Source organism: Pungitius pungitius, chromosome 1 (assembly GCF_949316345.1).
Source record: "Pungitius pungitius chromosome 1, fPunPun2.1, whole genome shotgun sequence".
Taxonomy (NCBI): Eukaryota; Metazoa; Chordata; class Actinopteri; order Perciformes; family Gasterosteidae; genus Pungitius; species Pungitius pungitius.
In genome coordinates, this window is record NC_084900.1 from 5412648 (window position 1) to 5440578 (window position 27931).

General features: G+C 47.9%; 3 protein-coding genes across 6 annotated transcripts; 2 read left to right on the plus strand and 1 right to left on the minus strand.

Annotated features, from left to right (window-relative positions):
* The first annotated feature begins 514 nt into the window (after positions 1-514).
* On the plus strand, positions 515-7293 carry LOC119222446 (phospholipid scramblase 2-like). 2 transcript variants are annotated; one of them, XM_062560866.1, is made up of 8 exons: positions 515-537; positions 1319-1418; positions 3101-3402; positions 4002-4044; positions 4169-4389; positions 5329-5490; positions 5641-5802; positions 5901-7293. In XM_062560866.1, exons 2-8 carry the CDS (start codon positions 1406-1408, stop codon positions 5958-5960), a joined length of 963 nt encoding a protein of 320 aa, XP_062416850.1. In that variant the 5' UTR covers positions 515-537; positions 1319-1405; the 3' UTR covers positions 5961-7293. The 2 variants fall into 2 exon arrangements, with proteins under 2 accessions (XP_062416850.1, XP_037335021.1); XM_037479124.2 differs by lacking the exon at positions 515-537 and adding an exon at positions 544-683.
* Positions 7294-7724: 431 nt separating this feature from the next.
* Positions 7725-15497, minus strand: tnk1 (tyrosine kinase, non-receptor, 1). Of its 2 annotated transcripts, XM_037479122.2 has the most exons (15): positions 15147-15496; positions 14889-15056; positions 12999-13177; positions 11970-12040; positions 11690-11872; positions 11272-11424; positions 10883-11160; positions 10665-10791; positions 10433-10579; positions 10197-10291; positions 9405-9617; positions 9060-9103; positions 8512-8978; positions 8294-8389; positions 7725-8200 (listed from the first exon to the last, which is right to left on the minus strand). In XM_037479122.2, the coding sequence occupies exons 3-15, from the start codon at positions 13159-13161 to the stop codon at positions 8030-8032; spliced, it is 2208 nt and encodes a 735-aa protein (XP_037335019.2). In that variant the 5' UTR covers positions 13162-13177; positions 14889-15056; positions 15147-15496; the 3' UTR covers positions 7725-8029. The 2 variants fall into 2 exon arrangements, with proteins under 2 accessions (XP_037335019.2, XP_037335020.2); XM_037479123.2 differs by lacking the exon at positions 14889-15056 and having other exon boundaries at positions 15147-15497.
* A 1424-nt stretch (positions 15498-16921) lies between these two features.
* On the plus strand, positions 16922-26772 carry trmt44 (tRNA methyltransferase 44 homolog). Of its 2 annotated transcripts, none has more exons than XM_037480559.2 (11): positions 16922-17722; positions 17812-17929; positions 18078-18297; positions 18387-18455; positions 18645-18752; positions 19363-19434; positions 20749-20855; positions 21186-21369; positions 21619-21958; positions 25555-25671; positions 25781-26772. In XM_037480559.2, exons 1-11 carry the CDS (start codon positions 17386-17388, stop codon positions 26008-26010), a joined length of 1902 nt encoding a protein of 633 aa, XP_037336456.2. In that variant the 5' UTR covers positions 16922-17385; the 3' UTR covers positions 26011-26772. The 2 variants fall into 2 exon arrangements, with proteins under 2 accessions (XP_037336456.2, XP_037336455.2); XM_037480558.2 differs by having other exon boundaries at positions 16926-17722; positions 25778-26772.
* The last annotated feature ends 1159 nt before the right edge of the window (positions 26773-27931 follow it).

Here is a 27931-nt window from a genome sequence, read left to right on the forward strand (position 1 = left end):
ATATTCAGTGTTTTTTGGGCCTTCTTTGTGTCTCCAACAACCTGTCTCGCTAACGCTAGGTATTTAAGCTATTTGGCTGCTAGCATACAATTTTGACTTTCTTCCTTTTGTTTAACTAAGTTAGGTTGTAGTTTACACAATGTGTTTTTAGGGTATTTTTTTATGTATTTATCGTTACATTTGAAATAATTAAATGTCACCGCTGAGGTATTGGCGCGCTCTGGTGGTCGTTGCCATGACTACAGCCCGAGGATCCATCTCTCCATTTAAAGCCATTAAAAACTTTTACCCCAACACCACGTTACACGGTTTCCATTTCCACGACGCACGCAACAGCGGACCCGCGGGCCACCAGAAACCGTGAGAGATATATCGATACGACGTATTCCCAGTTTCCAATAATCAGAACGCGGAAGCCCTTTCGTGTAAAAGGTCGCGTGTGAGTCAGTGTGCATGAGGGGGGGGGGGGGGGGGGGAGAACACCACGTGTATTTATGGGAGGGACGAGCGCAGCAACAGGACAGCTACGATTAACAGGTTAGTTAGAAAAGGCGCTTCCTTGCCTCAGTAAGCGGACCTTTCCCCCCTCCTCCTCCTCCTCCTCTTCCTCCTCTTCCTCCTTCAACCTTCAACTCACTTGTTTACGCCGTGGGGACCCGGAGGAGGAATCTTCCGCCGCAGAGGTGAGACGTCAAATGTCAGCGAGTTTAATCGAGTTTCGAGCAGAGCGTCGCGTGTTGAGAGTCTCTGGCCTCGTAGATAAAGCTTCAGTCAAGGGGACAGGTTTCGTGTGGTGAAAGGACATGTGTTAATTAGATAAGTTGACGCGTTTATAGCGTCGAGTGCAAATTTCGCAGCAGTTAACGTTAAATGACCTCTGCTAAAACGACATCGTGGATGCAGCACGGGCTAGAGTTACAGACTGTGGGATGTAACTGTCCAGATGTAACAATGTACTCTCTTGAATCTGCTCCTGCCCAGCATCCCTCTCTCTGCTAGTTAGATTTCATTAGCTGCCAAAAAAAAAAAAAACACTTCACGTGCCAAAGCCTCTGAGCATTCCATCTTTGACCAAGTTCAAGGACCTAAGGAGGTGAATCTGTAATCTTCGGGTTAGAGATCTGCAGTTCTTTAGTGATGGTTTGACTGGGCTAAATGGCGGTCCAGGGTCTGATGAGCTGAAGCACAACCATCACAATGTGTTTGTGTAACTGATCTTAGATCCAAATGTAGGGTTCTTTGTTGTCCCTGTACAAACCCCTCCCCTTTTTTCTTCTTCTCTCGACACCCCTCTCTCGCCCCCCCTTCCTTGCTGTAGTTTCCTTTCAGAGATCCTGGGAGTGGACGGGGAAGTGCGACCTGCTTTCACTCCGTCTCCAGAACATTTTCCAAGCGGCTCCTCGCCATGTCTGCTCCTGGTAAGCGCCTTCACGTGACAGATAGGAACAATGACTACATCTCCTTTTCACTCGATTAGGAAAAGAGACAACGAAAAGAATCGTGTGCTCAGGTAGTGCGTTTCTTTCTGACGTTCTGTCAAATTGCATCCTCACTTTTCTGCATTTGGTCACCTGATTGGACCCGTGAATCTGAAAGGTTTCCACTGGACATTCCGGTTCCTGTGAATCATGGTGAAGTCACCTTGCCAAGCCCGCCCATTCCTTTCATTAAGAAAACGTACTCCCCCCCAAGGTTGTGAAATTGAAAAGAAATCCCCGGTATGTTTACATTGGACTGGAAGCCCTTCTAGTTTTTCCTGTTGGTACGGCGTACTGCTCCCCTCCCGATGGAAAGAGCAATTTGGGAAGTGAAGGGATCCGCTGTGGGGTGGCGGGCTGTCTGTGGAACACTCTGGGTTTTAATTTGGTTAGGTTTTCTGCGAGCAGAAGGGAGGAATGTGGAAAGAGGCGGAGCGACAAGCCCCCAAAAGTTCACAGGACACATTACTGGCGTCTGCAATTTGTCTTCAAAAGCTGAATCTGTTTGGGATTCAACATGCCCACGACCGTGAGCACACCAGCAAAAACCCGTTTGGTCAGTTATGTAACTAGTTGATATGCTTGCACTAACAAGTGGCATGTGGAGAGGGACAGGACAAATAAAAATAAATAAAAACCCAGTAGACAAGCCCGTTTATGGAGACGGAAAACCGGCGTCTTCAGAAAGCTTGTTTGTTTTAACCAAAGTTCGTATCTCGAACGTATTTAGTAAACATTTAATATGTGACGGAAAAGTCTCACAATAGAGACTTTATTTTGCCTGAAAAATGAGAGGACATGGAACTCGTTTGCAGTTTGTTGGCCTGTAAATAAAATTAAAAAGACATGAGCTGAATCTAAAAGGACATGATTGCTATGTCCAGGAGAAGAATATGTGTGAGCACGTAAGTCAAGTTCCACTTTATTACACCCCCGTACGCTTCACCGCTGCGCCCACTTCCTTTTATATTTCCACTTGTGTTCTTTTCCTTCTGCTTAAACATCGGACAAGAATGAGAAACAAATGACTTTCAGACTGCCACCAACACTGTAGTCCACTGTAAACTGACGGCTTAAATAACTTAGTGATTATTCTTGTGTGCTCTGGACCGATAAGAGTCCAAAGTTGTTGAATTCATGCCCAAAGAAGCTCTTGAAACAGCCTTTTTATCATCAAACATGACTTAAAAAACCAGACCAGACCACCGGGGCTGTTACTGTGTCACGTACCGGCTATATATATATTGACTCCTTTTGTAAGTGCTTCAAATCTCTTCTCTGGCTCGGCTAATAAGTAGCTTATTGGCTCCGCTGTCCCAGCAGGGGAGGGGAGGGGAGGGGAGGGGGGGGGGGGGTGCAGGATGATCCACTTTCACAGGGCAGCTGCTATCAGCCATAAACAGACATTTTCCATCCAGATTGTGTTCCGTGTTTTTCATGTTTTGTATTTTATTTCTTGTTCCTGGTGTGGTGTTGTTCAGCATTTACAATGAACCGTCGCTGCCATTCAAATCCAGTCAAATGAAGGGACGGAGCTGTACACGGCCATATTTACACTGACATCATCGTTTCTTCTCCCCCCACCCCCCCCCCCACCCCCACCCTCGCCCTCCCCACACCAGTTTACCCAGGCTTTCAGAGCAACGCACCCTACCCGATGCCTCAGCCCGGCGGCCACCCCGGAGCCCCTTACCCGGGTCCCGCGGGCGGGTACGGAGACCCCGGCCAAGCCCCTCCGGCTGGCTTCAACATGGGCTACGATCCAGGCCAAGCTCCTGTCATGTATCAGCCAGGTCCCGCCGGGCCGGGCCCGATGGCGGCCCCGGAGTACGGCGCCCCTCACGGAGGGATCGCGCCGGCCCCGGTCGGGTCTCCAGCTGTGGTGCCTGTCGGGGTCCCACCGGGGCTCGAGTACCTCACGCAGGTAGGATGGAGCTCTGGTGGCGCTGCCTCACCCGTTTTCGGTCACACTAAGACGGATTATTCAAACGCCACTCCTTCGCCTCTGGAATGTGGTCCCTCGCTGTTCCCTCCCCTGACCGGATTCCCTGATAATGACATGACTCATAGAAATAAGTCATAAGGAGCCTGCCTTGATCATATGTGGCAACCTAAGGGGCTACTGTGATGTAGGTGTCCCGAGGGAACACGTGCTCAAAGGAAAGCCATAAAATGTAAAGTTTAAAGATGCTACAATGTAACTATCACTTGTACTAAATAACAGTTGAAACAAAGATGCAGTAAAAGACGTGTGGTGCCGTGAGATAAAAAAAAAGGAAGCACATTTGGTAAATGCCATCGAAGGGTTTAAAGGAAGTTCCACCGAGAAGTGACTTCACAGCGTTTAACTCTGAGAAAGTATGTGGTTTCTTGATAATACGCGGATTATGTTGCTCATCATTGCAAACAAGGGCACTTCTCCCTCCACAGCCCCCATTGTTACTTCTTGTTTTAAGAGGAATACATCTTTCAGACGTGAGGTTGTATACTTTCAGCTGTTAATTCTTCCTCTTGTGGTTTCAGATTGACCAGATCCTGATTCATCAAAAAGTGGAACTCCTAGAGGGTGAGGCCTGTTGCATCCAGTCACATCTACACTGTTTGAACGGCAAATAACCTGCGCCAGTGAGCTTAAACCTCTCCACTTTAAATCACACGCTTATCTACCCGTTGTTGTTTTCACCGCCCAGTGTTCATCGGGTTTGAGACCAACAACCAGTACGAGATAAAGAACAGTCTGGGCCAAAAGATCTACAAGGCCAAGGAGAAGAACGACTGCTGCACCAGGAACTGCTGCGGCTCGCTGCGCAGCTTCGACATGAAGATCAAGGACAACATGGACCGGGAGGTCATCCGCCTCATCCGGCCTTTCCGCTGCGTCTCCTGCTGGTGTCCCTGCTGCCTGCAAGAGGTGCTCAACTTTAGTTTTCATTGCGTTTATATTTGATTTAATTGACCAACGATACAAGGACCAATATTGGTATCATATAACTGATTCTAGTTCAGTCGAACCGAAATTGATTACTCACTCTGCCCGATAGGTGATAACTGATAAGCACTGTGATAGGGCGTTTTCCATTATTAGTCCTGTTAATATTCAACCGTATTGATAATCACAGAGTTTGTTATGGAGAATAATTAACTCTTACTTGTTAAAGGAGTTGATTGATGTGTCCATTTTCTGGTCCACACCCTTTAAAGACCTAGTCTTTGGTCTTATTTTTGGTCAACAATTTTATTCGTGGTTGCCGCAGCATTAAAAATTTGAATAGTTTATTATTTGAATAGTTTTAAAAGTTAAAATAGTCCTCGGGCAAACTGTAACTCTCTTGTTTCTTCAAAGCAATGTTGTTGTTGTTGTTGTTGTTGTTGTCGAGACGGACATCTCAATATCTGGAAAAGTAGACGGAAGCGATGCAACACATTTGGTTCCGTGAGCACAGACATCTGCTTCCTCCCTGCTCATGTTCAGCGGCTTCTGCCTTTCCTCCCTTCTCCTCGTGTTACTGACGAGCGGCTGCGTGAATGGCTCTTTGTCCGTAGATAAAGCTACAGACCCCCGGCCGCCCCCCCCCCCCCCCTCTCCCTCCAGTGGGCTTCCCGCGCTGCCTCTCGCTCACACACTGCATATCTGTCCACTGGGCGGACAGGAGCCATGTGAGACTCGTTACCTTTTGTTGCCACAATGGCGCCGTCATAGTTTCAATTATCCTCCCCCCCCCCCGCTGTCCCGTAACGTTTTAATTGAAAGCCGTCACGGCCGAGTCACGAGGGGCAGATTAGGGGGAAACCTTCCCGTCTTGTGGCACATTGGTATGTGCGTATCATTCTGCGTGTGTGTGACCCACAGATGGAGGTCCAGTCACCGCCGGGCACCACCATAGGCTACGTCAAACAGGACTGGCACCCTTTCCTGCCAAAGTTCTCCATCCAGGGACCCAACAAGGAGACGTTGCTGAAACTGGACGGGCCTTGCTTCGCCTGCAACTGCTGCGGAGACGTCAACTTTGAGGTGAGAGGCCGGAGGGTCCTGAGTGTTCGATGCCGCTCTCGCTTGTGGGGCTCGAGGGGGACTTGTGAAACGAAGCTAGCCCTTTCCCTCAGGCCTTTTCTGGTAAGGCGTCAACACTTATGGACACACGTTGTTCTTAACACTCCGCAGCTGAAGAGCAAAGACGGGGACAAGCCCATCGGTCGCATCAGCAAGCAGTGGAGCGGCCTTTTGAAGGAAGTCTTCACCGACACCGACAACTTTGGCATCCAGTTCCCGCTGGATTTGGATGTGAAGATAAAAGCTGTTCTCATGGGAGCCTGCTTCCTCATAGTAAGAGCGCGCCCGCCCCCTTTTCTATACCGGAAATGCTGCCTCAGTCTTCTAAGGTGATGAATTAATTTCCTTTTTTTGTTGTTGTCACTTTGCAGGATTTCATGTTCTTTGAGAAGGTCGGGGAGGCCAACCAGCGCAGCACGGTGTTTTCATAAGAGGAAAAAAGGAGGAAACAACTACAACACGGGAGCCAAGTTCCAGTAATGCTTGTTATCCAGTTCTGTGTTCATGTACTTTGCATTATTGCATTTGTTTTTCTTCAATTCCTGTCTTGACCAGATTTGAGCCTAAATGGTGCTAATCCCAGGATTATTTTACACACACAGACCAAAATGAACTCACAAACTCTTGATTCCAGATGCCTGCATTGGATTGTTTTGTTAAATCTATCCAAATCCACATGTTCCTTGCACTCTTTTTGATGTGGCTGATTTTTACCTCCATTTTTAATTCCTGCCAAAGAAAGTCAACCATGTTCATATTTATTGCCGTGTACTTTTACCCATGCCGATTGTCGGCATGGTAACCATTCAACCTTTTGAACGTCGGGTAGTATGCTGACATCAGCAGTTACCACAACGCACCAAACACCGCCTCAGAGTTTTAGTCTGGCTGTATGCTATTGATCTTATAAATAACAAAAAAAAACATTGAAACATTATTCAGATCTTATAGGATAAATGGTAGTGTCTTTTGGTCAACAGTTCTTACCAAAGTGCTCTTTTTCTACCTCTCTCTCTCTCTCGAGACCTTCTGCCTTCAGTGTACATTCCATCTTAACAATACTGTAGTACAGGCTACAGTGCAAATGCTCTCTTGCTCCACCTGTGCTTTAGTGGTTACCATGGACACTGGTGTCACTGACTAACCTGCTCCAGATGCCGCTGCCTTTAACATGTGCCACTGCAATAATACAGTAATCTGTGTGAAGGAGGACTGGAAGGAAAAACTCAAAAGCAGAAGCTAAGGTCACTCCCAGTCACTCGGTGGCGGAGTATTAGGAAACACGTTGACTTTCTGTAACTTAGTGTAGCGGGAAGAGACCTGAACGTGAACTTGTGAAATCCGATTGTGCCGTGGATCGTTGCGCTTTAGCCTGGATTATAAGAAAAATGTCAGGCGTGTGTTTCGCGAATGCTCCGAGTGCCTCGTGAAGGCAACTCTCTGCTTTTTGTGTTTCTCTCTCGTGAGACAACATGGGTGCGCCTCCCGTGAGGCTTGGTTGCTGTTAAATGCAGCTCGCTGACGTCAGCAACCCCCTGTGTCTTTATACATTGTACATGCGATCATCAACCTCTGTGCAGCCTGACCTCAGACAAAGAAAGTACGACCAAATGTTGTACAGCACATTCATTTGTTCATTATGTCAGTATGAGGATCATCCACTGTTTGTGTTTTTTTAATCTGCTGCGAGCGAGATGTGTGTCTATTAGAATAATTGTAAAATACCCTGTACTTCATAAATAAATAAATGTATATGAATCCATAGTTATGTGGTAGTGTTTCTACTTTCCGGGATGGTCTTTAGAAACCTAGAGTGTAAATGTGGAAACATCTGTTTTCACTTGGAAGCAATTACGTGTGTTTCAGAGGGAAAACAACAACACCAGCCAAAGTCCAGTTCAACTGAACCTCCGCTCTTTAGTCACTGTGCACTTTATTGGTGTCATTAACAGCTTCCTATATCTGTAAAGAGCCACCAAGGCCCTACCTCAGATATAACAAAAGGAGAAAAGAAAAACCTTCCTTTCACGTCAGATGTTTAAAATGAAACTGCTCCATCGTCGGGCAAAGAGTGGGAAATACAGGACATGTCTGAACATGTCTGTACATGACCACCCATTGATCCCAAGGACCGTCTCAGTCAACCGGGTTCTTACCAAAAAAAAAAAAAAAAAAAATCACAAATGCAGTGTCTGTTTCCTTCTGTAGCGACCAGATCAGCACATTTATTCAATAAACAATCATTTCTCATACAATATGTACAAATGCATTAAGATACAAAAAAAACATTTTCAAGATGCAAAAAAATGTGCTCAACAGGATCTCATTAAAAAAAAAAAAAAAAGGTTTTTTTGCAGTTTTAAAAATGTATTTTTCTATTTATACAGCTTATGTTTTCTACTCAAATGTACTGGAACTCCCATCTGTTCCCATAGTTACGGCAGAATGACCCCTGCTCAAGTCAACCGCAACAACAACAAAAAATCACTTAGAATTTCCTTCAGACTCGTCTTTCCGAACTAACCGAGAGCCTGTCGCCCGGGCCGGCCCTCTCCTCCTGAGCCCATCGCATCAGGTGGCTGCTGGCCTGCTGCAGGTTCCACTGGTATCTGGAGAGGAGCTTCAGGCAGTCTTCTCTGGAGCAGAGGCTCAGCAAGTACAGCTGCTCCAACTGGAGGGGAGGTGGGGCAAAAAGCATTTTGAGGTAGTACTTGACTAAAGTATGAAATAAAACCGGAGCTCTGTTGACGTTTCGTTGCCTGACCTTGAGTTGTTGTTCGGCTCGCACCGGGTTCCAGTCACTTCGCTGCAGCGCGGCGTGAGCCTCTTCGGTGGTCACCCCGTGGACCGCCTCCATGATCTGGGAACGCCGGAGCAACATCAAATCAGACGAACGCGTTGTTTTTTTTGTATGTTGTCATTTTACACACAAACAAGCTTAAAAAAAAAAAAAAAAAAAAAAAAACAGTCGGGCCTTGCTACCTGCGCGGCGAGCGACTCCCTCGTGTTGTGCGCGTGGGCCTTCTCTCGCTCCCGGAGCCGCTCCCTCTCCCTGCCGTCCGCGACCTCGTCCAGCTGAGGGGTCGAGCGCGCCATCTGCGCCATCCGAGCCAGGTTGGAGCCTCCGGCGCCCTGATGCTGCTGCGGCGGGTAACGCGCCTGAGCCGGAGGCGACAGGAGCGGCGGCGCGGGCCATTGGTTGGCCGGCTGGACCGCCGGCCTCCTCGGGGGTTTCGGGTTCAGGCGTTTCAGGTTGGGGGGCGGCGGCCGGGGAGGCGGGTTGATGCTGGCCTCGCTGAACCGCCGAGGGTCCTTCTGCAGCGCCGCGTTGCGCACCGCCATCAGCTCGGGGGGCATGAGCCTGCCCTGCGGATCCACTCGGAAAGCCCCGAACGTCTGGGCCCGGGGCCGCTGTGCTCCCAAAACGGACTCCAGGCTCTGAGACAAACCTGGGGGACACATTGCAGTTTTTCACCTGCGTGAAAGTGCAGCGATGACACGTGGCATGCTGGATGTTTGAAGTTACCTACCCTCCATCTTCTTCAGATTTGAGCCCTCCCTGGCCGTCTTCCAGCTGCGGCACGGATCAGAAAAACGGTAAAACACATTAGCTCGGCAAATCGGGTGAAAGTCCAGTGCTACTTCGGCAATAAAATAAAATAAAAAAATCTGAGATCCAATTTGAAAAGCCACTACAAATGAACACGTTTTGCTTATTCTTATCCCTGCACTTAGAATCTGACGCGGCACCAGTTGTTCGCCATGTGACATTTTCAGGTTATTGAGAAGCACTTTTTTTTTCTTTCTTCTTTAATTCTGTCTCTCCGGATTAACACATTCTAAGAAGAAGCGGGACGGAGCGACGGGTCACTGACTCGTCCAGGTGATCCGGCGCCCCCCAGCAGCGCTCGGGTTTGATGTCCCCGTGGCCAGCGTGGTGCAGGCTGCCGTTCAGCGGGGGCGAGATGTAAGGGACGGAGCCCGAGCCCCCCCCGCCGCCGCCGGCCGACAGGGCGACGAGGCTGGCGGGGAACCAGCCGACCGCCAGCGTGTTCTGGTTCTGGCCTCGCCACTCGCTCAGCTCATGACTGCACAGAGAGAGAGAGAGACAGAGAGAGAGAGAGAGAAAGGAAGGTCAGCAGGAAAAAACTAAATAATTGCTGTATCAGTTTGAAGCGAGACAACTGGGTTGAAACCTGAAGGACAAATGTGAAAGAAACAGTCAGGATGCAGTTAAGTAGCTACTAGACTTTTAGGTCTCTAAACATTGGTGCTAAAAGAACAGAGAAAGGTAAATGAGCTAACGATGTAAAACTATGAATTATGGGATGGAAATCATTGTATCATGAATGAGTCTGCAGGACTGATCGTGCCTTCTTACGTATTCTTACGAAAGTAGGTTTTCAAAGCCCGACTCACTTGAGTCGTGACCCGTGGAGGCTCATTTTAAATTGAATTGAATTCGACAGATGCAGGTGTGTTTTAAGTGGCCGTTTAAGACTTGTTCGAACAAACGACGCTAATTTGCCTGAGAGGAGCTGCTGGAATGCGGTTTTCGAGGAGCCAATTTGAAGCCGCTGCGTCTTAACAAAAGGCGCATTGTTCCGGTCAAACTATTTTTTTTTCTTCCTGGTCTCCTGGTCGCACCCCTCCTCTGCCTCACCCACCCGTGGTCTATGACGGTCACGGGGTCGTTGGCCGCGAGTGCGAGTTTTCTGGGTTCGGAGAAGTCTCTCGTTGCGTGCGCCTCCATGGGTTTCGCCTGCGAGAGGCGAGGGGGGGGGGGGGGGGGGGGGGGGGAAACACGACAAAGATTAACCGAGACACCCCGCATCGTAAGTAACGTCACTGACACACAACAGATCCTCCTCTGATTCCACCCCGCCCCCGGGCGGCATCACACCTCCGCCACCATTTTGATGAGCTGGAGGAAGCTGGGTCTGTCGGCGGCGTTGCAGGCCCAGCACTTCCTCATCACGGCGTACAGTTCTTTGGGGCAATCCGGCGGTTTCTCCAAGCGCTCGCCCTCCCTCTCCACGCGCCACAGGATCTGCATCCAAGAAAGTCGACGTCACGGGACGCGCAGAACCCGGCGAGGCCCGGATGCCAACGTGGAATGCGCGAAATGCGCGTACCTGTCTGCCCGAAAGGCCGAACCAGGGCTCTTCACAGTAGGTGAACATCTCCCACAGGGTGACACCAAACATCCACACGTCCGAAGAGTGGGAGAAGGTGCCGACGCGAAGGCTCTCCGGGGCGCACCTGCGAGAAAGAAAAAAAAAAAGACGGAACTAGAGAGAGAATCCTGAATGTTATTTTCCTCCTGCAGGTTAACGCTCCCGCCAGTCCTCACCACGCGAACGGGATCCTCCTGTTTGCCGACATGACGTAGTGGTCCGTCTCTCGGCTCAGGCCTCGCATCAGCCCAAAGTCCCCGATCTTCACCGTCTCCCTGGACGCCAGCAGCACGTTCCTCGCGGCCAGGTCCCTGTGGATGAACCTCCTCGTCTCCAGGTAGTCCATGCCCGCCGCGATCTGGGACGCGAAGAACCACAGCCGCATCAGCGGGTAGTCGTACTGGCGCGAGCGCAGGATGTCGTACAGCGAGCCCGAGAGCGCCAGCTCCGTCACCTGGGAGGAGCGAAAAAATAGGTTCGGGGTTTTTTTTTTTTTTTTTCCAATCGAGTGAAAAAAGATCCAAACATCGTCCGGTCCACGTTTAAACACAACCGAGCGTCGCACCATCTTGAGGGGCTGCGTGAGCACCACGCCGTAGAGTCGGATGATGTTGGGGTGGTCCAGAGACTGCATGGTGGTCACCTCTTGGAGGAAGTCGGTCAGCGTGTCCGCCTGCCTGGACATGCTGCTCCTCAGTGACTTCACGGCCACAGGCAACTGAGGGGCGATGACAAGAGGAAGGCTCAATCCTGCCCCTAAACAGCCCCCCCCCCCCCCCTAGCATGCCCGCAAAGAGGCCATCATATGGCTGCTAGAGGAAAGTTGTGGAGTAAGTTTACACGTGACTTTTAAACATCAAGAAGTGATGGCTGTATCTCCTTTTAGCTCCTTTTTGGTCTCCTCCATCACCTGTGGGAAAGCTGTGGCTTTTTAAATGCAGCACGGCCAGTAAAATGTAGGTGTGCATTGAGCCACTCCTTACCACTCTGCCGGTGGGCACGTGCCACTCGGCCCTCTTCACCACCCCGAAGGAGCCGGAGCCCAGCTTCTCTCCCATAATCAGCTCGCTGTCCTGGATCAGACACGGGAGAGTCCGACTCCCTCCCTCCTGAGCCTGAGGCGGCCCGCGCTGCTCCCCTCCGTCCGGACCTCGACCGCCGCCCGCCTATCAGTCAATGAATACACAAAAAAAGTTACGACTGGTGAGATTCCCTCCTTAAAACAATAGAGCAACTTTGATGCACTATAGTGGGGGGGTAAACCTTGGGAGGCCATGGCCGGGTTCGGGAGCTTGTCTTGTAGCGTTTCAGAGCATCCCATAATCTTCTTTGTGCTGGCAGGATAAAATAAAAAGATGAATTGAATCCAACATGATGAAGGTCTCGTTCATCAAACAGCCTTTAGATATAAAGCAGATACTATTGTTTATATATATATATATGTTGTATTACAACAACTACTCCCGTTATTTAACACGATTCCTGACATGGTTTGTGGTATTTTTGCATCAAACAGGATGTCGGACCAGTTGTAACCTCATAAAAGTGCTGATATTTATATTCAATTGATAATTAAACAGAAAATTCGACACATTGAGCCCTAGAAAACAGTGATGGATGATTTTCACTACATTCTGTCATTTTAGAGACTCAAATAACAATACCATCTGTATGGAGTATGGAGAGATGAATTGATGAAGTAAATAACTATTTGTTGCTGTTCCCCTTCATATTGGAGTTGAAAAGATGCTGGACTAGAATGGAAATAGGAGAGTGAAGCTTCTGTTGGTCCACCTGATTGACTCGCAATCATACATGACATCTCATTAGAATACCTGATCTGCTCTGTGGTTTTTACTCTCTTTTAAATATCTGATAGAGCTGCAAGGATTAATTCGTAAAAAAATAAAACAACAACAAGATTCGAGGAAGCAGCATTTCTAATAAAAGGAATCTTCTAAACAGCATTGCTTTGATGAAATAAGCACCTAAACAAGGTGAATAAATTAGTATGATGGATGCGGATAATAGTGCCAGCCATGTGTACGTTTTAACTCTGTGGATTAAACCCGCTGTGATGAGATTTAGTTTATCGGATAGTTGATCAGAACCGTTGCTCCATCAATAATGCAAATCCAGAGGACATCTCCAAGACAAACGCTCTACTGTGAAAACAATGCTTCTGTACCAGAAGCAATTCAAACTGCAGTTCTTTGCCTTGAACCAAAGATCAGACGCTGAGCTGAGATTGATCCGGGACCGGCGAGGATCAGAGACGGCGATCTGGCTAACCGGGTTTGCTGATCCCGACTTGCTCCAGGTCGGACTCCTTGACGTAGTTGAAGTGCTCGATGCGGGTGATGTTGAGGCCATCTCTGACGCGCAGGTAGAACTTCTCCAGCTGGACCTCAACCAGGAGATGGTACAGCCACTGAGTGTCCTGGTCCATCAGCATCACCCGGCCCACCTGCCTGGAGGGCGAAAGGTCAGAAATTCCTTCTATTAAATCTCGTTACAGCAGAAATGTAGCAGTGTGGGAACCCTAAAAGACATCAATTAGAAACCAGCGCTTTATCTGGGTCACCCTCATCTCATTTAAACAGCCCTTTTAATGGTAACGTTTGGCCTTGTTAGGTTACCATGGAGACCAAACAAAAAGCCCCTTGCTGTGGATTGTTCCAGTTTAAGCTGTGGGCCGGTGTTGTAAAATAGTTTGTTGCAGTGCTACACAGGGGGACTCTCGTAACTGTGCTGATTTACTAAGACAGCGTGAACGCGGTGTCATCTGTGGGCGGGAAATCACACGAGAGACGAAAAGGCTATAAAAAAAATTAAAAAAAAGATTCTTGTATGCACAAACAAGTGGATCCAGCGTCAGCCAATTAACTGCTTTGGGATTCTTTCAGAACCCTGCAGGGAATGTCACAAACAAGAGAGCTAGAAACATTAGCTTGTGCTTCAGGAGCACCAGTAGGACAGGATCCTGTGCAACAAATACTGACGTAACTGCGGCGGTTTTGCCGTGTGTCGACAGCAGCACGACTGAACGGAGCTTGATTTCCCCCTTTAAACCAGTCTCTCTTTGCTTGAAGAAAAAAAAAAAAAAAAAAGTTTGCAATTGCAGTGTACAGAGTCACAGGTGTTATGTTTGCTTAACTTCCTCATTGCTTTTGCACATTTAAAGTTGAAAAAAACCCCGCAGCGAATTGTTTACTCGAGGAGTGCTGTACAGGCCCAAAATCACCTGCTCATCAGCACACAGGAGTCAGGAGGGACGCCCCCCCCCCCCTCCCGCATTCCCCCTGCCACGTCACAATCCATTCCATGTATGTCTGACATATTATGGCAATAAACGATTCCCGATTCCTGACGCAACCACACAACCAGCAGAGCAACATTGCCGGCAGTCACTGATGCCTCGATTGCCAGACGGGTACACGAGGGGCGCCGGCCGGCCCGGGCTTGCAACTCGTTTGCAGGGACAACACCCAATTATTGTGCACCCAGCGTGATTAAACATGAGGCACATTGTCAACAGGTCCCACTCTACAATAAATAAATAAAAAATAAAATAAAAAAGGAGAGAAGATGCAACAAAGAGACCCCTGTGGTCACTCTCTTTATGTACACAGTGATCAATATTTAACCTGCCCAGATACCGGAAGATCCTTTCAGCCTAAAAGGCATTTGTTTAACTGTGCAGCTATTTAGTCAATAGCTTCCTGTGGCTGAACACTGGCTTGACTTCTTTTTACAGGACGAGAAAGTTGGCTGCAACTTCGAAATGGCCAGTAATCAAGATCAACCCCTCAATGGCCAAGCTTTTCAATAAAATAAAGAAATCAGCGCTTTGACGTTAGGTCTCGCGATTATTCCGGTCTGTTCCCAAATAACTTAAGACCTTCCTTTAATACCTGGATGCTGTGTATGGGTTAGAATGAGTTATTTGAGGTACATGTTGTAGCTGGTGGATGTATCCCTCATTATGCAACGTGTTAACATCGAAACGGTCACATTGATGTAGGAAGTGAGCAAATATGTAGTAGAGTAGAATAAAGTAGTAGCCTCACTGAGACTATTTTGAAACCGGATACGCTCAAACTTTCCGGCGTTTTCCCCAAATCCACCCTTGAATATACATATATTACACATATAAAACCGATGAAACTTACTGAAACTTACCGTTAATTAAAAATAATTCAAAAGTCTTCTGCTCATCGACGGCTATATTTCGTAATGGAACCCGCCCCGCAACAAGTGCTCCATGTTGGTATCGAAGCAGACGGAGCTTTTCTCTCTCTCTCTCTCCACAAATCACAGTTCTTCTTCCTAAACCACCCTCAGATTCACCTGCCGACCCAACATAGATTAGATTGTTGTGTTCTTTAACAAGAAAAAAAAAACCCCGTTCACATGTTTGTATGGGGGCTCTCGAGTTACCTGCGTGCGTTCCGCTTCTCTCTCCGCCTCCTTGGCTGCTTCTCTCTCTCTCCTGAACACACCTTGTTCCTCCTCTTATTCTAATTCTTCCTGGCTTCTCTCACACGAGCTTCCCGCACGTAAACCCCGCACAGGTAACGAGGGTGGCGGCGTACATGCGGGTCGCCGGTATCATGGCCACGTGGCGATGTAAGTGAAGCCAAACGCACTAATAGTGTCGATATTGGCCGCAACAACCCCGCAGTAAATGCTTCCTTTCCCTCCTCGGAGTGCATAGTCTGGTGTTTTGTCTTTGTTAAAAAACTTGTCATAGTTACTTCATGTTCTATGATTTTCTGCCACGTTGAGTAAACATTGAATTCAGTAAAACGTCACACACTTTGCAGCTTCTAAAAGGGCCATAACGTTTCAACATGAAGTGTACTCTGACCTCCGAGGGGAGTTATACGAGTAGAAGCCTAATGGAAGCTGCATTTAAGTGAAAAAACACGGCATCACAACATTACTTGTTGTGTTGTTTTTGTATTGATTGCTCAGAAGTCATTGACTTCTCACCGCGACTACGACAGTGAGTCAGCAAAAGTGTCCAGTTAGTCACGCTTGGAGCTCCCATTATTTCTCTAGACGTAATTCATCACGGTTTGTTTTGTCGCGACGACAGAACAACAGAAACTTGGGCCCGAGTCAAATAAAGAAAACTCCAATGTGTGTTTTCTCTGTCGCCGAGCCAGTTTGACGGGATTTCTCGGGCCTCTCGCGTGGCCTGCTGATTTGAATAAAAACCTGCCTGCACTTTGCCCTTTGTGGTACAGTATCTACACCCCCCCCCCCCCGCCTTCCCCAATGAACACACAAAAGATTCCAAGCAGCTTTACAGCTCTTTCATGCGCTTCCAGCTGAACTAGATGAAGAATACACATGACAGCTTGCTCAGGGCAGGTGGAGAGTGATCTATTGTGGGAATAAATCTTTTTTCTTTTTCTTTCAATGAGTGGTTTACAGAAGTTATTTTTTGCTTCTGATTCAACCTGGAGCTTTCCCCAATAATGCCAAAGACAAACAATGAATGGGGGGGGGGGGGTGAATAGGAAAATCTGCCTTAACCGACCAAACAGGTATTTAGTCAGAAACCTGTTATTTCCAGGATTTTCAGAGTTATGTGTGTGTGTGTGTGTGTTTGTGTGTGTGTGTGGGGGGGGGGGGGGGGTGTCGGATGTTTACGCTCCTACTGCCTGTCTTAAATCTCTGAGGCTGAAGTTCCCCAGCGTCGCTTTACAGTGTGGGAAGCTCACTGTCTTTTTTTATGGGTCTGATAGAAAGGCTCGGGGGGGAGAGGGAAGTGAAACATGATACCCAGTTTTCTTGCTCATAGGTTCAAATGTGATCTGGATACACAATGAAACAAAGCTTTCTAAGAAATTAGATACATGACGTATGACAGGGGAACATAGAGAGAGCTATTATCAGGCAGGGTGATTAACCTGTTGGCATTATGTGACAAAAAGGGAATGTGACAGGAGATAACCTGATCCAGTGTGTTTTAATGTTAACCTAAAAGAGTAGAGGCCCCTAAGACTTTATTGATCGGTCCTTAAGTTTGTCATCTGAAACACATGCACAGCCATTAAACTCGATCCCAAATTCCAGTGGAGATCCCACAGTTTCAAAAGATTTCAGACATGATTTTCACGGAATCTGTAAATACAATTGATAATGCAGCTACAGTTCTGTCTGTCTGCATTATTTAAAATGTGAAATAACATAGATTCTCATCAACCTGACTTTCCCTGAAAAGTAATCATATTTTTAAAAGCAACAGCCATGTTGTTGGAAATTGGTTTGTTAATTGGTTGTAAAAAAACAATACATCCGCGAGTAGTCATAACAAAATCGTTTCTTGTCTCGAAGGATCAATATTATCACCTATTGGCAGCTGATTCAATGCAGACGGAGAACAGCGCCCTCTGCTGTATAAAAACCGACACGAGTCGCCTGTGGAAACGTCATCATATGGCGACAACATTTTTATTCTAATTATTTTCATCGGAAATAAAGCCCCATATGTGTTCATTATATTCAGGAACGTGAGCTTCTACATATAAGAAACTCATTTGACTAGCAAGCTTTATCTTAAAATAGTAATTTTCTATTATCCATAGGTTATCCAAAAGAAAGAAAGACCGGAAGTCAACCCTTCGTTTGTAAACACATGGCTTGTAGTCGTGTCTGATGCTCAATTATGCCAAAACTCTTTGACATAAAGTTTCCAGGAGAATGTAAGACTCTTCCCGAAGGCTTTTGGTCGGCCGTGGACGTGTGGATAAAGAAACCTCACGTCGTAAACAAGCGTCTTTGCGGAACGAAGGAGACGGAGAGCAAAGATGTGGGCGAGGAGGCTCTGCTCTTCCTGCTGGATGACCCCGAGCTCCTCCGCGAGGTGCTTTCCTTCATCACCAGCAAGGTCCCACCGGCTCAGGGGCACGAAAAGGAAAGCCCCTGGTCTTCTACTGTCAGGACCGTCATTCCCAAAGTAAACAGTTACGGGACCAATCTGCACAAAGAGGTCGTACTCAAAGGTAAACCTGCTGAGTGAAACGCTCCATCCAACTCTGCTCTCTTACGAGACGCTTTCTGAAGAAGAAAAAATGTCTTTTGTTCTTCTAAGACTTTGGCAGACAAGTCGTGACCTTTCTTCCATTTGAAGAGGATTCAGAAGGACGGGTGTCTCTGAAGAGGGGCAACATTTACCAGTTCCAGCTCCTCCACCGGGACTGTGAGGGATGGTGAGTGAGCTGAATGAGCACAATCCATCAAACTACGGTGGCCTGCGGGGATTCTCTTTTTTTCTAGGTTCTTTTTAGTTATTTGTGAATTCAAATGACAAATTCTGAACAAATTGAGGTAAAAAAAAGAAGAAAAACATCTCCTCAGGGCCCTGGAGCTGCACGCTTTGGCTCCGGACGAGTGGCTCTCTGACGGCGTGGTCTACCCGAAGCTGCCCTGGCTCTCCGCCGACCTGCTGCCCAAACTGGTGCGCTGGGCCACCGAGTGGAAGACCAGCGAGTTCAAGAGCACCTTGTCCCTGCTGCCGGTGGAGAAGTACAGCGTTATGTACCAGCAGCTGAAGGAGAAGTACAAGGCCATGGTGAAGGTAGACGTCTGCTCCGTGGTTTCATACATCCAAAACCTGTTTTAATGCTGTTAATTATTAATCACTGTTTGTTTTGCCACGCTCTCCAGATTTGGCCCGAGGTTACAGATCCCGAGAAATTTGTCTATGAGGATGTTGCCATTGCTACATATCTCCTTGTGAGTTAAAAAAAAAAAAAACGTCTTATATCTACTATAGTAGAAGAAATGTGCATGACCAGCGGCGTGTGTAAAAACATGTCCCTACTGCGCACGTCTGCTCGGGTGAAACACCTTTTTAATCCGTCACACGCAGCCGGTTTGATTTCATTTGAGTGTGAAACGTTGTGATCTGTCGCCGTGTCGCAGGTGCTGTGGGCCGAGGAGCGAGCGGAGAAAGGTCTGACCGGCAGACAGTCCTTTGTGGACCTGGGATGTGGAAACGGGCTCCTGGTTCACATTCTGGCCGGGGAAGGGGTAAGCTGGGGTTAAATGTTGGCCGTGTGCGGTGGAAAGTCCTTGTGTGAAGGTGCTTCCGGGTTGGAAGTTGGCCATAAGGGCTTATTTATATGTGCTGGAATCCAAAACTGAAGGGAGGACAGTCAGAAGCCGGGCCTTAGTGTCACATTGTATACAAAAAAAACAGTGTCTTCATAGTTTAGAAAAGTTTATTAACCAAAACAAAAAGCTTAACTGCCGTTTCTTTCAACTCACCTAGACTATATTTATTTATTCATTACATATCATAAGAACAAACACCCAAACCTTCCATTTGAGAAGCTGGAAGAGGCACACATTTAGCTTTTTAACACAACAATTAAAATAGCTGCAGATACATTTTCTTTCAGCTATTTGATTAATTGAATCCTTTTTGAAGCGGGCGTAGAGGCGGACTGGCGATGCTTATCAGGTAGATCCCTACAAACTGCCTCCTTGTAAAAAAAAATTACAAAAAAAAGCTTCCAGCTTGATTATCGACATGATGGAGGCCTGATGTGAGGGGATCTACAGACCAGGGCGGGCATCGTGGACATCACACACACACACACAGGTTAGCCGCTGACCTGCGTACCTTCTCGCCTTGCAGCATCCCGGCAGAGGCATCGACGTTCGCAGGAGGAAGATCTGGGACATGTACGGCCCCCAGACTCTGCTGGAGGTGAGCGCGAGCGGGGCGGACACGTTGCAGCCGTATTCAGGTTGTTTAATTGGTGTTATTATCTTTTCACGTGAAACTGATGATCCACGTAGGTGTCTAATCGCCCGGCGTCACCCCCCTCACTGCAGCTGCTGGTTTGTGCTGCTCTATTCGAGGCGGGAAGGCGTGTTCCACTTTTTGACGGAGGGAACTTTGGGGACAACTTTATGAACAATTAATGCACAGAATTTAAATTAGAATGCTGAAAAAACACCAGTGATGTTTATAATAACGTATCCTCATCTCCAAATGGAGAAATTATGAGGTGTTTGGTCAAAAAGTTGTTGTTTTTCAAGTGCCAAAGACGGTTAAACCTTCGGATAGCAGAGGAAATAGGAGATGGAGTTTTAAACAAATAGCCTTAATAATTAAATGAAAACAGATAAAAATGCTTAATGGTTAACCTTTTAACAGCAGCAGTACTAAAATCTGCCAGAGAAACTTGTTTTTATTTATGACAGTCATGCAACTATTAAGATTTGTTCATTAACAGAATCCATTATCATCCATTCATCATTTTTAATACCTTTTAGGGTTAGAACAAAAGAAGCATTGGATCGTGCCTTTTGGCACTAATGGACCAAACAACAGACCAAATATTCAGCAGAAGATTAAAGTAATTGTGCATTGCTGCCCTGGAATGGACCTTTTTAACATTAAATTACTTACTAAGATCCATTAAAAAACACATTTGTGTTATTCAAGAGTAATAACCTGACACACACGTGTCAACACACTGAGGGAAACCACTGCGTTCTCTCCTGCCTGCTTCTATTTCAGGTCATCTATTATTGACTGACTTATTGGGAGCAGATGTGGCAGACCGATCTTCCTCTCCCCCCCCCATCACCCCCCCCCCCCCCCCTGAGGGGAGCGGCGCACCCTTAAATCTCCATTTTTCGTGGGGCTCTCTCAGAACCTCCCGTCCCTCAGTGCCGCTAAACTGCTTCATTTGTCACCCCGGTGAATACGATAACGTTTTCATGTAAATCCTCCAATGGGTTTGCCGGCATCGTGTTATTTTGATCCTTTTGAAAGTCACCGTTTTGATCGTGAGAGACGAGATGCCTTTTCATACTCTTCCCACCGACAGCTGTGCCGGCATAGAGCGAAAGTTTGAGAAAAAGAAAGTGCTTTTTGGGGACAATTCCCATGAATGGTGCTCGCAATCAAATCACGGCCGCGTGCATCTTCCCAACTCTGAAAAGCTCTTGTGTGTGTGTGTTGTTTTTTTTGTGTGTGTGGGGGGGTGGGGGGGGTTCTTTGTTATTTCAGGAAAAGGCAATTACTCCCAGCGAGCGCTTCTTATTCCCGGGCGCAGACTGGCTGATTGGGAACCACTCGGACGAGCTCACACCGTGGATTCCTGTCATAGCTGCCAGGCGAGTCATCAACAGACACAATCTCACTCTGCAGCTCAAGTGCCAGCTGATCTCTCTCTAATTTGGAATCATATTACGGGGGGCGGGGGGGGGGGGAGGGGGGCGTGTGAATGTAGGGTGCGTGCGTTAGCTCTCTCCCTCTGAGAGGCGACCACCTGGTGGCGATGTTGATCCTGAGTCTTCTGTTATTCTCTAACGCCATGACGGATGATAATCTCCACTCGTGGATTACGCTTCGGAATTGTGAAACGAAAGATGTCGAGTTAATTAATCCACCATTTGTGATCATTGTTTCCTTTCGGGCACCTCTCTGCTCCCCCCCCCCTGCAGGTCCTCTTACTCCTGCCGCTACTTCGTCCTCCCCTGCTGCTTCTTCGACTTCAACGCAAAGTACCAGAGACGCCAGTGTAAGAAGTCTCAGTACAAAGAATACATTGACTTCATCGCGGAGGTGAGCCAAGTCAGTGGCTTCGACACGGAGGAGGACTGCCTGAGAATACCGTCCACCAAGCGGGTCAGCGCCGTGGTTCTTCCAGCAAGCATGCAGACGGACAGAAATAAATCCAGTCTTTATTGTCCCCTAAGGGACGTGTGTCCCTCACAGCTGGCAGCCATTAATGGCTCCACTACACATGGACGCCGAATAAATCAAGCGTTGTATTTTGTAGGCGTTGGCTTTGTCCATTTGAAACACACACACACACACACACACACACACACTTGTTTTCATCATTTTGAGGTCTAACCCTCCCCCCCCCGACAGGTGTGTCTGGTGGGGAAGTCGAGGAACTACCAGCCGTCCGAGGACGCCGAGGCGGAGCGGCGGAGAGCTCGCTACATTCAGAGCCGCCGGGCCGCCCCCGGGGACGACGGGGGCGGTTGCCAGGGAAACGGAGAAGCCGACGGGGACCCCGGCGGCGGCGGCGGCGGCGGCGGTTGTTGGGGGGCGGGCTTCCGGCCCAGAGAGAGGGTCGAAGCGGTTCGGAACTGCGCCGCTCTGCCGCGGGACTTTGTGGACGGCGTGGTGCTGCAGGTGGCCAACGTCCTCCTGGGGATGGCTGAAGACGACCCCGGTGCGACCCCCACCGGATGGAATCAAGGAGGTAAAACCCCAAGCCACGAAACTCCAGGTTCAGAGTCCGCGACGTTGAGTGAAAAAGGGTAAAAAGTCTGTAATGTGACTTTTTCCCCGTGAATAGAGTTACCATGGTAACAACAAAATGCTCAAATAATGCAGCATCTACACGTGTTGGATTTAGATTTATTGCACATTTTAACTAGTGGGTTTTAAGATTCTTTTTTATTAAGTATGAATTAAATTACTCTTTGTTTTTCTAGATGTCCATTGGACTATTTGTGGTTACCCCAAATTTGCTATTGTACCTTTGGATTACCTTCTTTTTAGTTCCCGCTAATCAAAAAACGCAGAGTTCATTTACATTTTTCTTACGCCATTATTTTTTTTTTCATTTCGACATAGATCTCATAAAAATGAGATGAAAGGCTCATGCGAGTAGTTTGACTGGTTTGGGGAGCCAGACTGCTCAGAAGAAACTTATATAGGTATAAGACGAAATCTTTGCTGTAAGGCCGGTTAGCGTAGCGCTAACAACCTGGTACGGGAAAAAAGTGTATTTCTAACAAACCATCTCTTGCATGTCTTGTAGTTGCCTTTGAAGGGCAGCCTGAATCACCCCCCCACCCCCCCCCCACCCACTAGTCACCCTATCTGAACCCTCCCCCTCCCTCTGCATCAGTCACCGGTGTCTGCGTGACACACACACACACACACACAGCGCGCCCGCCTCCTTTGAAGTTCGTATCTCGCTCCCTGCCAGCCACTTCCTGCGCTGCCACATGCGCACGCTGCATCACAGCACACGCATGTACGACGCCGCCCACGTGTCACGTTCGCCGACGCCTCTGGCGTCCCCGGGCTGCCGCGCGGACACGCACGGGGGGGGGGGGGGCGGCGTTTATGTGTGACACGAGGAGATGGGGGACAACAGGCACAATTCCAAGGCAGAGCGAGTGAGGGGGAGAGCGAATGAGGGGAGTCTGTGACCCTGCGTGGGGAAGACTCGATGAATAATGCACCAGCGTCTATGATTTATGCATGAAGATGCATTTGTATTGAGCTATTCCCACAAGTTATCTGCTGTTGGAACAAAGGGTAAATTCAGAGCTCAAGCCAACCTAAATGGGACGGAGGGGCTTTGAGGTTTCAAATAGTATGAGGATTGTTGATTTTTAAAATGTTAGGTTGGGGTTTTTTTTGTTGTATTTCTCTGTAGTGATAAAATGGATCCTTTTAACACACCAGCAGTGATTGAAACAGCGGCGATTGACAGGCTTTCTTTTTAGATGTTTGTGTCAAATGAGGTTGTCTTTAGTTCAGAATCAAGTATCAAACTTCTCTTCTTTTTCACTTTTCACTAACCAGTGCGATGGGGTCTGATCCTCCTCTCGCCGGCTTTTCAACGAAGCAAACGGATGATCCGAGTCGAGTTATTAATTCATGCGTGCCGTTCTGCTGACTGGACTCAGGTAGTTATGTAATCGCGCTGAGAACGAAAATCGCCACGAAGCTCGCATTAAACTCTGCATCGCCGCACCTGGAAGTGTTTTTTTTTTCTCTCTCTCTCTCTCTCTCTCTCTCTCCTAAAGTCAGGTTGAATACGTCAACATGAATCCAAAAGAAGGCTCTTTGTAATGTTCCTTTTGTGCAACGGTAACAGCCCGCATGAAAGAGGGAGGCAGTGAGTGGGAGCCGGTACACCATGTTATTAACAACGCACTTTTTGACATTTTTTTGCCAGACTCATCATTATCATCCTCATCATCCTCATCATCATCATCATCTTCCTCCACAGCTGAACCGAACTCCCCTCACACACAATATTATACCTCGTTCACGATTTAAGCGCCACGGCAGTTAGTCAACACGAAGTTTGTCAGCAACAATCATTGAAGTCTTTTTTTAATTTATTTTTTTATAAATGAATGCAAAATACAAGCAATTTGAAGATGTGAATTGAGGCTTTGGGTTTTTCCAGTGGCCCTTTCCCCTTTTCTAGTGACATCTCAAAGACCAAACTGTTTGGCTGCAATGATCCAGGAGCAATTTGCATATCATTCTTTTGTGGAAATAGCAAACCCTGCGTAATATTACGTGCGAATAAACCTTATGTTCCTGTTCTCGCATTCATTCAGAGGCAGCTGATTTGTGATTACGGTTATTATGAGCGTTGTAATTAGGAGTGGGAGGGTATTTTTCGGCTTTTCGCAGGATTTTTACATCACAAGAATAACTGCTTGATTATAGACAACAAAATGATTACTTTGTGTGGCAGAAACAGCCTCCCTCCCCTCTCTTTTCCCCCCAAACTTTTTAATTTATCTTGACCCCTTTTGATAATTCTGACTTGCAGGTTAAAAAAATAGTAAGCTATTTTTCAGCATTTTCAGGTTTTACTAACAATAAAAAAAAAAAAATCAGTGCTCATGATGATGATCTTTTCAAATGTTTTTTTTTTTTTTTTTTTTCCCCTTCCTGCACTCAGCGATCTTCGAGCCAATTTGTCGGCACTCGGCCTGATTCCGAATCGCCTTAAGCAGCAAAAGCAATGCTCAACAACAGCCAATCAATCACTCGCCATCGCGGCGCTCTGCGCGCGGGACGTTCGGCCTTAGAAGTAAAAAGAAAAAAAAAAAAAAAAAGGTCCGACTGCACGTCAAACGGAGCCATTAATAATGCTTCTCCGCTTGGTCTCGTTCCGAGCAGAGTCGCCTCCTGTCAATAGCAGCCCCCTCCCATTAATCCCCATTAACATCGCGGCCAGTAAAGGGCAGCTCTAAATGCTCTATTGATATCATATTAAGGGCCCCCGGAGGTCCGTGGCGTCTGCCCGCTTTCACGCTCTGCGGCGCACAGGACCGCCTTTGGCTGCGTGACCCTCTGTGAACGTGGGGAGTGTGTGATGCGTATTTCGGGGGGCAATTTTTACCACCTAAAGTTTTGACTCCATCTGTGCGGACAGTATGTTTTTTTTCTCGGATGACTGGAAAACCCGACCCAAGTTCTAAATTGAGGTTGCCTCGTTACGTGTAGACCAAGTGAAGACATTTAAAAACTGTTAGCTTTTACCAACTGAACCTGAAGAAGAAACTTCATCTCATGTCCAATGCGTTATGATGTCTCCAGATTTACATCAAATAGTGTAAAGGAGCATTGGAAATCCAACAGTGTGTCCTGCTCCGATATGTCAGAGATGGGGGGGGGGCACTGTCATTTGTACAAACCAAAGGTCAGCCCTGATTGAATTCTTTTCTGAGGGTAAAAGGTCAACTCCAGAAATACAGAAAATCTCCTGCGGCGGAGCCCAAAGCGCAAAGTGCTGCTGCTGCTGCTGCTGCTCAGTAATCTGCCACCTCGTCGCCAAAGCCGCAGCGGAGGACCTTCCATCTCCCGCTTTCTACTTTCCTCGCCTTTGAGCCTCCGTGCCTCGAACGGTGACTCACGCTCACTGCTGACATCGTGTCGTCTGTGTGCTGCACAAAAAAAAACATTTTTAAATTTTATTTCTGCGCATGCCTCAAGCGGCTCGTTGAATGTAATCGATGAATGTGACATCGAAAGACTCTCTGTTCTTTGCTTCCACCCCCCCCCCCCCACCCCACCCCTCACCCCCCCTTGAAGGCAGCCTCTCTGTGAGCGAGGTCGCCGGGCTGTTGGTGCAGGAAACCCTGCAGCTGCTGAAGAAGGAGTGCGGAGGCCTCCAGACGCTGCTCAAGAACAACCACCAGGTCTTCAGAGGTAGCTGCGCTCGCACCTGCTCGCCGCGGCCTGCGTGAACATTTCATTACGAGGAGGTGCGGAATGTTCCTTTCCTTCTTTCTCTCTCTCTCTCTCTCCCCCGCAGTAGAAGGAGGGAGGGTGTACATACGAGACTGGCGGGACGCGGCGGCCCGCGGGGCGGACACCAGGAGGAGGCCCGTCGTCTCCGGGGCGCTGAAGACGCGCCACTGCTGGTTCTACGACCACCACCCTCAGCGCTGCCCCCTGCAGGTCGAGCGCTGCGCTTTCGCCCACGGGCCGGACGACCTCCGACCCTCCACCCGGCCGCTGAAGAAGATGAGGAAGGACGCCTCTTGAACACTTGATTTGAACGCCTTTTATTTATCTGATTTTTGAAGTTGAGCATCTACTAATCTTCTTTTGTCTTTATTTTTTTTATTTTTTATAGAATTGTACACATAGATTATCTTTATTTCAAATTTTCTAAGTTAGCAATTCTTTATTGGACTTTTTTCTTCTTTTTCCTGTCCGGACATTTTTTTTTTTTTTAAACTTTCCCTTCCCACCGCAGCCAAACTTTTAAAAAACAGCCCCATGTGCATCACTGGGACACTTCATCCAGCTGGGACAGGTGCTCTGAGGTTCACAGACAGGGCGGGGGGAGGGGGGGCGTTTGAACACAGTAAATGTTATCGGTATGAATAATTTGTTAGCAGCAGACTGGGGGGGTGAGCTGCTGTGCCTTTGGCTCAAATGTCAAAAACCAGCAAAGCCCCCCCCCCCTCCCCCCCTTGGGACTGCACCTGTCTCAGGTGGTTTAAAATGAGCCGTTTTTCCTGACGTTACGCGACGAGACGTTTTGCCCTTTGTAGCCGCTAAGCTGAAAGGGGCAACTTCGCCCAAATGACGAGAAACAACAACAACAACAACAACAACAAAGCTCCTTCAATGGGAGTCATCATTTTGACTTGTCAACTTGAGATGGTGTATTTTGACTCATTTTCTTCCTTTTGACGTAGTGTCTCACAATTTTGACTAAAACACGACGGCATATTTTGACGTCTCAGATTCAGCATCTCATCATTTTGTCAAATAAACAAACAATGAACAGATAAAGTACTTGGGCTCCTTTCTCTGAATTCTAACTTCACGTTGACCCAGTTTTTTTTCCTTTCGATTAAATACGGACCGCTGAAGGAAATGATCTCAAATCGCAATGTAAGTTTGTATATTGGTATCTTGTATATCTCGTTTGACAGCGTTTGTACGCTTCACGCTTCCAGGAAGGAATCGGTTCATGCAAACCGACCTGCTCCCCCACACGTTGCTGCGGGGGAGCGTGACGTCTTCTGGGAGCTGAATTGTTCACCTGACGCCTCCCCCCCCCCCCTCACCACGCACACTCTCTCGACCATGACCTTTCTGACCCCGGGCCTCTTCGGGCTACCGTTCAGTAAGCCATCGTTGTGGGTTTGTTTGAGTCCGCCTCGCTCACTGCACTGAATATCCTTCCCTGCCTCCTTTCCTCCATCCCTTCCCCCCCCCCACCCCCCCTCACATAAACAATCCTCTGAAGCTGTGTTGCTCGCCCAGCTGAAGAATGCACCACCGTGCCAAAAAACGACTGCTACGAACAAGAAAACACTTTTCACCGCACGGCGCATGCAGCTGACTCTGTCTGGGTTTGGGAAACTTGCATCAAAACATCACAAGATGTCAAGGTACAAACATTATTGATGAATCAAAATTAGGAAACGGTGGTTTGACAAAAGTAAAATGTAAGCTTTCAGCTTTTATTGTGTAGAAATACGAAAACACGTGGATCACAGTGGATCCCAACATTAAATCGAGAACACGTTTATTCTGCAAAGGAATCGTCTCAAGTTGGTGATTTTTCTTGCGATTTTCCAAAGGGAGATAAACCCCCCTCCCCAACATAGACGCATATAGACACATACCTGCTCAGGGGGGGGTGAGACCCCGCAGAGGGAAGAGACGACTCACCCCCCCCCTCCCCCCCCCCCCCCCCCCCCCCCCCCCCCGCGCTGCAGATCTGGGTCACGGGAGAAGCCGACATCTTTCTCTGTGTGTCCCTCATGCTTTATTCACCGTGGCACCGCGGGGGCCCCCGTGATGAACACGAGTCTCTCTCAGCGGAGCGAGCCGCGCACCGCTGACAGCTGTCACTCACTCGGCCTGAATGGTTTTGTCTGTGCGCGTGTCAGCATTCGGTGTGCGTTGTTTTTTTTTTTTTTTTAAATTTGCTATTGATGACGAC

What these genes read in the sequence shown, in the direction of transcription:
- LOC119222446 (XM_062560866.1), top strand. An exon ending in AAAAGTGGAACTCCTAGAGG is followed by an intron (nt 4,045 to 4,168) that starts GTGAGGCCTGTT and finishes TTCACCGCCCAG; the next exon opens with TGTTCATCGGGTTTGAGACC. An exon ending in GCGGAGACGTCAACTTTGAG is followed by an intron (nt 5,491 to 5,640) that starts GTGAGAGGCCGG and finishes AACACTCCGCAG; the next exon opens with CTGAAGAGCAAAGACGGGGA.
- tnk1 (XM_037479123.2), bottom strand. Translation starts at nt 13,161, where the DNA reads ATGCTGATGGACCAGGACACTCAGTGGCTGTACCATCTCCTGGTTGAG. An exon ending in TCGGCCTTTCGGGCAGACAG is followed by an intron (nt 10,580 to 10,664) that starts GTACGCGCATTT and finishes TCTTGGATGCAG; the next exon opens with ATCCTGTGGCGCGTGGAGAG. An exon ending in TCATCAAAATGGTGGCGGAG is followed by an intron (nt 10,292 to 10,432) that starts GTGTGATGCCGC and finishes CGCCTCTCGCAG; the next exon opens with GCGAAACCCATGGAGGCGCA.
- trmt44 (XM_037480558.2), top strand. Translation starts at nt 17,386, where the DNA reads ATGCCAAAACTCTTTGACATAAAGTTTCCAGGAGAATGTAAGACTCTT. An exon ending in CACCGGGACTGTGAGGGATG is followed by an intron (nt 17,930 to 18,077) that starts GTGAGTGAGCTG and finishes ACATCTCCTCAG; the next exon opens with GGCCCTGGAGCTGCACGCTT. An exon ending in CAACCACCAGGTCTTCAGAG is followed by an intron (nt 25,672 to 25,777) that starts GTAGCTGCGCTC and finishes TCTCCCCCGCAG; the next exon opens with TAGAAGGAGGGAGGGTGTAC.